Below are 12,588 nucleotides of genomic sequence, written 5' to 3' on the forward strand. Positions count from 1 at the left end.
TCCTTTAGCAACCTGGGGTTAGAGAGGAGAGAAGTCAACATTTCCCAATTAGCTCTGATGAAGTGTCATCCAGACTCGAAATGTTGGCTGTATTCATAGAAACCCTACTGTGCAGAAAGAGGCCATTGGGCCCATCGAGTCTGCACTGACCACAATCCCACCCAGGCCCTACCCCCATATCCCCCCACTAGTCCCTCTAACCTGTGCATCTCAGGACACTTAAGGGGCAATTTTAGCATTGCCAATCGACCTAACCCGCACATCTTTGGACTGTGGGAGGAAACCCACGCAGACACGAGGAGAATGTAGAAACTCCACACAGACAGTGACCCAAGCCGGGAATCGAACCCAGATCCCTGGAGCTGTGAAGCAGCAGTACTAACCACTGTGCTACCGTGCCGCCCTACAGAAGCTGTCAGACGTGCTGAGATTTTCCAGCACTTCCTGTTTTTGTAACTGACGTGCTGAGATTTTCCAGCACTTCCTGTTTTTGTAACTTTTCCCACCACTTGTCTCCTGCACGGTAGGGACTCTGTGATTCTATGTGGGTAGAGCGCCCACAGCCCAGCCCCGCCCTGCCCACAGACTAGCCCCGCCCACAGCGCTAGGCCCGCCCTGCCCACAGTCCAACCCCGCCCACAACCCAACCCCGCCCTCAGCCCCGCCCTGCCCACAGATCAGCCCCGCCCACATCCAGTCCCGCCATAGCATAGCTCCGCCCACCGCCGTCCCGACCTCTAGCTCCGCCCACAGCACCAACCCCCCCCCCCCCCCCAGCCGCACCCACAGAACGCGGCTCTGCACCTTGTTCCGCCACCTGCCGCGGCCCCGCCCCCTCGCTCTGGCCAATGGGCTGCAGCCCCTGGCTGAGAGCTCGCGGCTGGCTCCTCTCCATGGAGACGCTGCTGTTCGCGGTGCTGTCGACAGGAGCTGCTGCCGGAGCTGAGGCTGTGCCGGAGGTGAGCGCTGATTCTTTTCATTTGTCACAGGGATGGGGAAGCGGCTTTCCCCTCAGTTCCAGCCGAGTCGGGGCTGCATCACCCCGAGCAGCGCTAACCGAGGAGTGACAGCCACGCCATCCAGCCCGGACATCCCCCTCACACCCTGGCCCCAGCCCCTTGACCCCATCTCCCTCCACCTTGACCTCAGCCTCCTGACCCCATCCCCCTGAACTCACACCCTGACCCCCATCCCCCCTCACACCCTGACCCCCTCCAGCCCCCTGCCCATCACTCTGACATTCTCCCTGCCCCCCCCTCCCCCCCCTTTCATGGACCCCTGAACTCCCCCCCCCCCCCCTCTCCCTGAACAAGGTACTTTAGAATCCGCCTTCACCATCCTTTAAAGCAGCGCATTCAAAACTTTAAAAAAGTTATCGGTCATATCTTTAACATGTACATGTCACCAGGGATGTTGTTCTATCTTCCAGTCTGGCACCTCGGTGGGGTACAAATGTAATGATTTGTTTATGGAATGCATTTATCATCGGAACAGGAATGATTTACTTAGCCGCTCCACTATTTACTACGATCCTAGTGGATCTGTGATCTACCTCTGTTTACCCGCCTTTGCCCCGGAATCCCATTAATAAATTCATCTCAGTAAACAGAAGTCTATCCTGTTTTAAAATTATAAATGAATCTAGAATCAACTGCCATTTTCAGCAGAGGAAGTTCCAAACTTCTATCAGCCTTTGTGTGTAAGAAGTGTCCCCTAGCTTTATTCCTGAAAGGTCTGGCTTTAGAATATAACCACCTCCCTCACATCCCAACCCCTTCAACCATCCTATACTCTACAACCAGCAGAAATAGCTTCTCTGCCTCTACTCTATCTGTTCCCCGTAAAACCTTGAAAACTTTGATCAAATCACCCCATAATTTTCTAAATTCCAGGGTATACAACCATGGCCAAAATCTCCCATCCTCGTTCGCGGCTGGGATTTTCTGTTACCACTGAGAGTCAATGGATTTGATTTCATTTGATTTATTATTGTCACATGTATTAACAGAAGGTGGTGACGGTCTGGAATGTGCTGCCTGGGAGGGTGGTAGAGGTGGGTTGCCTCACATCCATTAAAAAGTCCTTAGGGCACATCATAACATTGAGGGCCATGGTCCAAGTGCTGGTAAACGCAATTAGGTAGGAGGTCAGGTGTTCCTCGCATGTCGGTGCAGATTCGATGGGCTGAAAAACCTCTTCTGCAATGTATGATTCTATGATTCCTCCCTTCCAATTCTAATACTCACTTGATTGTGACATCCTCGGGAATATTTTATAAACCTATCCAAACCCAGCCCAGTTTCTCAGTGTCACTTGATCTTGGCAAGAAGTTTACCTTATTGCAACATTGTGGAAATTGTACATGAGTCATGCTGGCAGTTTTCCCATGATTACAAGAATCAAATCAGCAATAGATTAATGTAAGCAGAAGATCAGGCAGCATTATAATGACACTTGCTCACTGCCTGAATGCAAGCTAGCGAAAAACAAAGTCAGGTGAGAAGGAAAATGTTAGCAAGGACAAATGTGGGTCCATTTCAGGCAAAGACAAGAGGATTTATAATTGAGAATAGGCAGAGAAACTAAACAATTAGACTGTGTTGATCTTCAAGGAGGAAGTTGCAGAAAATCTCCCAGAAATCCTAGGGAACCAAGGGTCGTGTGAAATTGAGGAACTGAAAGAAATTAGTATTAATAAAAAGGTATTACTTGAAAAATTAATTGGATTGAAGGTGGATAAATCCCCTGAACCAGAAGAGCTGCATCCCAGAGTATTGATGGAGGTGGCTACAGAGATAGTGGATGCATTGGTGGTTAACTTTAAAAACTCTGGAAATATTCCCACAGACTGGAAAGCAGCAAGCATAATCCCACTATTTCAAAAAACGCGGAAGAGATAAAACTGAGAACTATAGGTGTGTTAGTTTGATGTCAGTAATAGGGAAAATGTTAGAATCTGGGCATTAGCTATGAGGAGAGGTTGGAGAAACTTGGTTTGTTCTCACTGAAGCGACGGAGGTTGAGGGGAGACCTGATAGAAGTCTACAAGATTATGAGAGGCATGGACAGAGTGGATAGTCAGAAGCTTTTTTCCAGGATGGAAGAGTCAATTACTAGGGGGCACAGGTTTAAGGTGCAAGGGACAAGGTTTGGAAGAGATGTACGAGGCAGATTTTTTACACAGAGAGTGGTGGGTGTCTGGAACTCGTTGCCGGGGGAGGTAGTGGAAGCGGATACGGTAGTGAATTTTAAGGGGCGTCTTGACAAGTTCATGAATGAGATGGGAATAGAGGGATATGGTCCCCGGAAGGGTAGGGGGTTTTAGTTAAGTCGGGCAGCATGGTCGGTGCAGGCTTGGAGGGCCGAAGGGCCTGTTCCTGTGCTGTAATTTTCTTTGTTCTTTATTATAAAGGATGTGATAACTGGGCACTTGATAAATGATGATATGATTGGGCAGAGTAAACATGGATTTATTAAAGGGAAATGATGTTTGAAAAGCCTGTTGGAGATTTATTTGTGTAGCATTACTTGTAGCATTGATTAAGGAGAACCTGTGGATGTGATGTATTTGGATTTGCATAAGGCTTTTGATAAAGTCCCTCATAAGAGGTTATTAAACAAAATTCGAACACATGGAATTGGGTGTTTATTTAATTATTAGTGTCACATGTAGCTTACATCGACACTGCAATGAAGTTACTGAGAAAACAACCTAGTTGCCACACTCCAGCATCTGTTCGGGTAAACAGAGGGAGAATTTAGCATGGCCAATGTACCTAACCAGCACGTCTTTCGAACTGTGGGAAGAAACCGGAACACCCGGAGGAAATCCACGCAGACATGGGGAGAACATACAGACTCTGCACAGGCAGCGACCTAAGCTGGAAATTGAACTCGGCAGTGCTAACCACTGTGCCACCGTGCCACCCATACTGGTATGGATTGAAAATTGGTTAGCAGACAGAAAACAAGGAGCAGGAATAACCAGGCCATTCTCAGGATGGCAGGCTGTGACTAGTGGGGTACTGCAAGGACCAGTGTTGGGTCCACAGCTATTCACAGCATATATAAATCATTTGGAAGTGGGGACCAAGTGTAATATTTCCAGATTTGCTGATGGCACAAAACCAGATGGGAATGTGAGTTGTGAGGAGGATGCAAAGAAGCTTCAAGGGGCTTTGGACAGGCTCAGTGAGTGCGCAAACACATAGTAACTGCAATATAATGTGAATAAGTGTGAAGTTATCCACTTTGGTGGAGAAAAACAAAAGCAAAATATTTCTTAAATGGTGAGAGGTTAGGAAGTGTTTATGTCCAAAGAGACCTGAGTGCCATAAGTCACATGAGGATTCCGCAAGCAATTAGAAAGCCAAATGGTATGTTCATCGCAAGGGGATTTGAGTACAGAAGTAAAGATAAAAGCAAAATACTGCGAATGCTGGATTCTGAAACAAAAACAGAAAATGCTAGAAAAACCCAGCCCCGTGCGAGAGGGGAGATTTTTACATAGGAACAAAAAATGTTTTGGATATCAAAAAAGAGGTTCAAGGTGGAGGAGAAAGCTCACAGTCTAAGGTTGTTGAACTCAATGTTGAGTCCTGAAGGCTGTAATGTGCCTGTTCGGAAGATGAGGGAGGTACTGTCCCTTCTGTTTGCATTGGGCTTCACTGGAGCATTGCAGCAGGCCGAGGGTGGACATGTGGCCTGAGAGCAGGATACTGAGTTGAAATGGCAAGCAACAGGAAGGTTGGGTCATGCTTGTGCGCTGAGCGAAGGTGTTCCGCAAAGCAGACACCCAGTCTGCATTTAGTCTCCCCACTGTAGAGGAGACTACATTGACAGTAACAAATACAGTAGACCAAATTGAAGCAGATGCAAGTGAAATGTTGCTTCACCTGAAAGTAGTGTTTGGGCCCTTGGATAGTGGGGAGGGAGGAGGTAAAGGGGCAGGTGTTGCAGCTTCTGCGATTGTAAGGGAAGGTGCCATGGGAAGGGGATGAGGAATTGGGATGATGGAGGAGTTGACCAGGAGGTCACAGAGGGAGTGGTTTCTGCGGAATGCTGGTGGTGGGGGGAGGAGAGGATGTGTTTTGTGGTGGTATCATGTTGGAGTTGACAGAAATGGCAGTGGATGATCCTTTGAATGTGGAGGCTGGTAGGGTGGTAAGTGAGGACAAGTGTAAATAAAGATGTCTTGCTGCAGTTGTATAGAAGCCCTGGTGAGACTGTACCTGGAGTATTGTGTGCAGTTTTGGTCTCCATATCAATGGAAGGATATACTTGTCATGGAGCAAGTGTCATGGAGGTTCACCAGACTAATTCCGAGGGTGGTTGGACTGTCTTCTAAGAAAAGATTGAGGAAACAGGGCCTATATCCTCTAAAGATTTGCAGAATGAAAGGTAATCTCATTGAAACTTACAAATTGCTTACAGGGCAAGACCGGGTGGATGTGAATAGGATATCTCCTCTGGCTGGTGAGTCTGAAACCAGGGGACAGCATCTCAGAATAAAGGATAGGCCATTTAAGACTGAGATGAGGAAGAATTTCTTCACTCAAAGGGTGATAAAACTTTGGAAATTCTCTGCCCCAGAGGAATCTCAATCATTGAGCATGTTCAAGACGGAAATCGATAGATTTCTGGATACATCAAGGAGTGAGGAAAATGGAAATGGCGTAGAGATAGATGAACAGCCATGATTTGTTTGAATGCTGGAGTAGGCTGGATGGACAGACTGGCCTCCTCCTCCTCCTCCGATGTTCCTAAGTGTACAGAGTACTTCAGATGTGGTCTTATCAAGGCCCTGTAAAACTGCAGTAAAACTTCCCTACTTTTATATTCCATTACCAATACTTCATTTGCCTTCCTTATCACTTGCTGTACCTGCATTCTAACTTTGTGATTCATATATCAGGTCACCTAGATCCCTTTGTACCACCAAGTTCTGCAATCTTTCTCTGTATTTTTTAGTATTAATCTTTCTTAGTATTAAATAGTATACTACAAATGGACAAGTTCACATTTTCCCATATTATAGGCTATCTGCCACAATTTTGCCCACTCACTTAACCTATCAATATCTCTTTGCAGTCTCTGTACTTCCTCTTCACAACTTATTTTCTTACCTATCTTGGTGTCAGTGGCAAATTTAATTACCACACATTTGGTCACTTCATTCAGGTCATTGAAATAACTTGCAAATAGTGGAGCACCGATCCTTGTGGCGCTCCAATAGTTACAACCTGCCAATTCACAAAAGAACCATTTATCCTTTCTCTCTGCTTCTGTTCGCCAAATAATCCTTCATACATGTTAATATGTTACCCTCTACACTACGAGCTCTTTTTCTGTGAAGTAACCTTTGACACAGCACCTTAACAAATGCCCAACACAAGGGGCCAATGTGGAAGCAGTGCTCTGCAAAGGTGGGGGACAATGGCTCACCCTCACAATGGCAGGCAGAGGGTCAAAGAGATGGATGAGAAAATGAACAATGGAAGGTGGAGGAAAGACTGAGGAGACCCTGACAAGGCTGCAGGAAAAGCTCACAAGCAAGAGGGTCAAAGGGATACCACGTTGTTTACTGGACGGGGATGCACAAAGACTCCAGATAGGGTGGATAGAGATCCAATTGTGGCCTGGATGTCTCACAGGTGATAGGCTTGTGAGGGAGGGTGGGTGAATCAAGAAACAGACTTTTTTTCTTGAGGCTGCTAGCCTTTTCCCCTCTGGATTGTTGACATCCTGCTCAGTCTGGTGAAGACAGGTGGGCTGGAGAGAGTGATATGAATGTTCTGGACTGGTGTTTAAATATGGCGTCGGGACTTTTGAACGCACCAGCTGAGGGCAGGCGAAAGAATCAGCTGCCAGCCCACCAGGCGATTCAAAAAGTAACTCTCCTGTGCATTATTAATGAGGTTCCAAGCACACAAACTGGTGCGAGATCCCGTTATTCTGACCAGTGGGAAAGGCATTGCTACCCACCACCGCACTTGGTCTCAAAACTGGAGAATTCCTCCCTACAACTAATGGCTCTATTAAATTTGCAGCCATTTCTTTAATTCATTCATATCATGTCAGTGTCGCTGGCTTGCCAGCATTTGTTGCCCATCCCAGATTACCCTAGAATGTAGGACATCTGGTCCCAGGACCTCCGCCTTTAGGTCTAATAATTTTGCCCAGCACTTTTTCCCTGTAGATGCTGAATGCACAACCTCTGACTCTTACACTACTCTTTTTCTTTGTTTCAAAGAAGTTGCTTGTGTTACCTTTCCACCTAAGCCTTTATTCCTTCCATTCTAGTTTAAAGTCCTTGTGACCTCATGCTCCCCACCTCTCGACCCTTGTTCAGTTTGTTCTTATTCTTTATGTGGATGTTGGTATCACTAGCAAGACCAACAACAGTTGCCTATATCTAATTGCCCTTCAGAAGATGGTGGAGAGTTGCTTACTTGAACTGCTGCCGTCCATTTGATGCAGATATGCCCACAGTGCTGTTGGGAAGGGAGTTCCAGGATTTTGACCCTGCGACAGTGAAAGGCAATATAGTTCCAGTTCAGCATGGTATGTGGCTTAGTGGTTAGTAGTGGATGGTGATGCATGCGCATGTCCGCCGATCTTCTAAGTGGTAGAGGCTGACAGTTTTGAAGGTGCTTTGGTGAGTTGCTGCAGTGCATCTTGTATGGTACACACTGCTGTTAGTGTGCATAAGTAATGGAAGGAGTGAATGTTTAAGGTGTTAGATGTGATGCTTGTCCAGCAGACCATTTTATGTGTCTGTCACCTGGTGAAAGTTGAATATTCCAAATCAACTCTCTGTAATAGTTCCAGCTCATTCTGTGCTGACTTTGGGCCATATCCTCTGACTCTCATACTTTAGTGCCAACAATACAATTGAGAAGCTTGCATATATTTATGAAATGTGGACCAAAAATGTAAATTATCTTTGACAGGAAGATGCACTGATTTCTGAAGGATTTCACTCATCACCACCTCCCTGCTCTCCCCCCCCCCCCCCCCCCCCCCGCACCCCCCCGCCCCCGGCACCCCCCCCGCCCCCAAACCACACACCTCACTGTTTGCACTATTGTGCAAACTTGAATGTGTGGTTCTCTATCTCATCTAAATCATTAATAAATATAATTAATGGTTGAAACATTGAAACAGATACCTGTAGGACACCAGTAATCACATTCTGTCAATAGTTCCAGGGATGAGGGATTCCAGTCACATGCATAGATTGAAGATGCTGAGACAGATGGCAGCACAGTGGTTAGCACTGCTGCCTCACAGCGCCAGGGTCCTGGGTTCCCGGCTTGGGTCACTATTTGTGTGGAGTTTGCACGTTTTCTCTGTGTCTGCATGGGTTTCCTCCGGGTGCTCCGAAAGATGTGTGGGTTAGGTTGATTGGCCATGCTAAATTGCCCCTTACTGTCCCGGGATGCGTAGGTTAGAGGGATTAGCAGGGTAAATATGTGGAGTTACGGGGAAAGGGCCTGGGTGGGATTGTGGTCGGTGCAGACTCGATGGGCCAAATGGCCTCCTCCTGCATTGTGGGGTTTCTATGATTCTATGAACGCAACATTTCTCATGACCTTCCACTGTTCTCATTTGCAATCAATTTCTTGTCCAGATCCACATTCAACTTTGAACCCTAAGACTTTTAGTTTGATTATGGATATTGCATGTGAATCTTTTGGAAGACGTCTGAAAGCACAAATAGCTTTTCATAGAATCATAGAATCCCACAGTGCAGAAGGAGGTCATTCAACCCATCGAGTCTGCACTGACCACAATCCCACCCAGGCCCTATCCCCGTCACCCCATGCATTTACCCTAGCTAGTTCCCCTGACATGAAGGGGCAATTTAGCATGGCCAATCCACCTAACCCGCAAACCTTTGGACTGTGGAAGGCAACCGGAGGAAACCCATGCAAACCCGGCAAGAATGTGAAAAAAAACTATAGAAAGATTTACCAGTCGTGATCTTCACCGACCCGCCAGCCATGGGAATCAGAGTGGGCGAGATGCAGAGCATGGGAAGTTCCGTTGATCTCGGGCAGGATTTTATGGTTTTGGGACAAGCGAGGTTGTAAAACCCTGCCCCTGGATCTATGCTGACCATTGTTATTAGATTGTTATATAGCTGGTAATCCTTCAGTCTTTTATTTAGAAGGTTTGAATTGATTACCAGCAAAATAACTATAATAATTATGATCATGCTTCTCCAGAGATGGTGCTAAGCTTTGCAGTTAGTTTTACAGCTGATAAAAGAATATTCTGTGAAGTTATAGCCCTGAGTATTGTAAGTGAAGGATATGATGTAAGGAGTGTTCAGCAGAGGGATATAAATTATCACAGATAGGGTTGCTTGGATAAGTAATCTCTAACAAAGTTCAGAGTGAATTATGATCAGTCCGGTGAGTCGAGATATTTATCATTATTTACCTCTCATTACTTGTTTTGATTTATATGACGGGTTTGAAATATAGTTCATTTTGATGACTTCCACAGTGTAGACAACTCGCATTTATAAAGTGCCTTTAACATGGTGCGATGTCCCAAGGTGCTTCACAAGGAGTTTTAAATTTGAATCACCAATTTGCAAACCATATCATGTTACTTCAAAGACTCTGCTGACTTAGGAGACAACTTGCAGCAGTCAGAATATAAAAATGAAATAAATTATCTGCGTCTTTAAACTGCAAGGCATTTTGGAATAGTTTAAATCAAGCCCAAACCAAGAATCAACAGAAAATTCACAAAATGCTCCTGCTGTTGTTAACTGTTAAAATGAACTTTGTAAGCGGTTTAGTTGTATTTGTGAAAGAACATTGTTACCTTGCAGCACAGAGAGTAACAAATCGTAGTGCTAACTACGTGTATAATGAACAGTGTGTGACATTTAGGAGTTTGGTGCAGAGGGGAAAGGAGATGCAGCTTTTGTGGTTTGTGTAAGCTTGAGGCAAACTCTGAATGTTATTTAAATAGAAAAAAGTGCAGAAAGCTGCAGTACAGGGATTTTGGGGTCCTTGTGCATAAATCACAAAAAGCGAGCATGCAAGTTCAGCAGGTAATAGGGACGGCAAATGGAATGTTAGCCTTTAAAGTCTTGCTAAAACTGTGCAAGGCACAAGTTAGACCACATCTGGGATGCTGTGAACAGTTTTGGTCCTCTTTTCTAAATAATAGATAGGACAGAGGGGACAAAGAGGAGGCCAAGTGTTTTTAAACTTATAGCCAGGACGTAAAGGTTAGAACTGGATCCCAGTTTTTATATCCTGCCATTCCCATGATGTATTTAGAGTTAGGATGCTTCCATCGTTAATAATGGAACAAGCAGAATTTCACTATCACTCTGCACACATGGTCTGCTTGATATTCTGTCAGCACTTTCTCTAGGTATCGTCATTTATTCACTCCATAGCTGAGATAAGTACATGATACTCCAAAGATAATTATCATAAAAAATAGCATTATGAACGACAGTACAATAAACAGATGGAACGTTGATGTGTAACTGATTAATCATTACCTTACTTCTGCTTAATTTAGGAGCAACTTTGCAAGGCCAGTGTAAAGTTCTGATAATGTTTAAAGATAGGAGACTGGAAAGGGAGGTGTCCCATTTGCTCCGGAATGATACCAGGGATCGAGAGAGTTGTAGTTACGTGGAGAAACTGATTAGAATTACTCAGAGTGGTGCGAATATGGAATTTGCTACCGTGGGGAGTGGTTGAGATGAATAACATGCATTTGAGGGGAGGCTGGATTAACACATAAGAAGCCAATTGAGAAGACAACTCTCAAAAAGGGATTTGGATAAATATTAGCACAGGAAAAAATTGCAATAAGAAGTGAGAAACTATTTGGGTAGCTCTTCCGAAGAGCTAGCCCAGATATGATGGGCCGAATGTGTCATTCCATTTCAGATCATACCAGTCAAGGAAGGGCGAACAGGCTGTGTACCTTTTCTCTTGAAATGAGCAGGCTGAGGGCTGATATCATAGAGATTTTTGTGAAATTATTAAAGATGGAGCAGTATGACAGAGATATCAGTTTGATAATACAAGTCAGAACCAGGCTGAATATAGAAAGTTCTGAGGGGAAGCAAAAAAGGAAATACAAACAGTATAGAGAGGGCATGAGAAGAAACTTGCAGCCAATTTTAAAGGAAATCAAAAAGATTTTAATAGGCATATAAATAACAAAAGGGCAGTATCAGAAGGAGTGGGGCTCATTTGGGATTAACAATGGGGATTTATTCATGAAGACAGGGCGGCACGGTGGCACAGTTCTTAGCACTGCTGCCCCACAGCTCCAGGGACCTGGGTTCGATTCCTGGTTTGGATCACTGTCTGTGTGAAGTTTGCATGTTCTCCCTGTGAATGCGTGGGTTTCCTCCGGGTGCTCCGTTTTCCTCCCACAGTCCAAAGATGTGCAGGTTAGGTTGATTGGCCATGCTAAATTGTCCCTTAGTGTCCCGGGATGTGTATGTTAGAGGGATTAGCAGGGTAAATATGTGGGGTTTCGGCGATAGGGCCTGGGTGAGGTTGTTGTCGGTGCAGACTCGATGGGCTGAATGGCCTCCTACACTGTAGGGATTGTGTGTGGATTGTATGGCTGAGTTATTTGCACCTGTTTTTAGCAAGGAAGAAGATGCTGCCAAAGTCCTGGTGAAAAAGGTAGTTAAAATACTGAATGGGCTAAAAATTGATGTTCTAGAAAAAATAGTTGTATTTGAAGTCACCAGGAGTGAATGGGATGCATCCAAGAATGCTGAGGGAAGTAAAAATGGAAATCACAGAGCTACTGTCCATAATCTTCCAGTCCCCTTTCGATATGGGTGTAGTGCCAGAGGACTAGAGAATTACCTTGTTCGAAAAAGCTAAAGAAACAGACAGAGTGACGGGACTCAGTGGTGAGTGGTTGTTTTCAGTACTCCGGAGATGAGCACAGTGGCAATTTCCCACAGGTAGGATCACTTTTTTTTCTTGAGATTTATATATATCTCAAGAAATGGGTGCACAGGGTGTAATTTCAAAAGTTGCAAATGACACATAACTTTGAAGTATAGTGAACTCTGAGGAGTATAGTGAGAGACTTCTAAAGGACTTGGACAGGATGGTGGTATAGACTGACACTGACAAATTAAATTTAAGGCAGAGAAGTGTCAAATGATTCATTTTGATAGGAAGAACAAGGAGAGGCAATATAAAGTAAGGGGGACAATTATAAAGGAGCTGCAGCAATAGGGGTTTATGTGCACAAATTGTTGAAAGTAGCAGGACAGGTTAAGGAAGTGTTGAAAAGGGCAAATGGGATCCTGATTTGATAGAATTATTCAAAATTATGAAGGGTCAAGACAGAGTCGATGGGGAGAAATGCATTACAAAAGGGTCAGGAACCGGAAGATTCAGGTTTGAAGTGATGAGCAAAAAAGGTAGAATGGGGGAAAATGTTTTTTCATAGTGAGTTGGGATTTGGACTGCACTATCTGAAAGGGTGGAGACAAATCCAGTGGTGGCTTTCAAAAGGGAATTGCATAAACAGCTGAGAAAAGCTGCAAAGCTATGGAGAAACATAGAA

At 44.9% G+C, this 12,588-nt stretch overlaps 1 protein-coding gene across 5 annotated transcripts in view; it reads left to right on the top strand.

The window, feature by feature from the left end:
• The first annotated feature begins 788 nt into the window (after positions 1-788).
• Positions 789-12,588, top strand: part of LOC144503904 (uridine phosphorylase 1-like) — a 68,706-nt gene continuing 56,906 nt past the window's right edge. The window contains exon 1 of one of the 5 annotated variants that reach the window (XM_078228971.1): positions 789-959. Coding sequence is in view for 1 of the 5 variants with exons in the window: in XM_078228962.1 (XP_078085088.1) it covers positions 894-959 (66 nt within the window). In the remaining 4 variants the exon portion in view is untranslated. Of the gene's footprint in view, positions 960-9,297; positions 9,420-12,588 lie in introns of those variants that run through there. The other 4 variants (XM_078228989.1, XM_078228962.1, XM_078228998.1 and 1 more) reach the window with 4 other exon arrangements.

Source organism: Mustelus asterias, chromosome 2 (assembly GCF_964213995.1).
Source record: "Mustelus asterias chromosome 2, sMusAst1.hap1.1, whole genome shotgun sequence".
Classification (NCBI taxonomy): domain Eukaryota; kingdom Metazoa; phylum Chordata; class Chondrichthyes; order Carcharhiniformes; family Triakidae; genus Mustelus; species Mustelus asterias.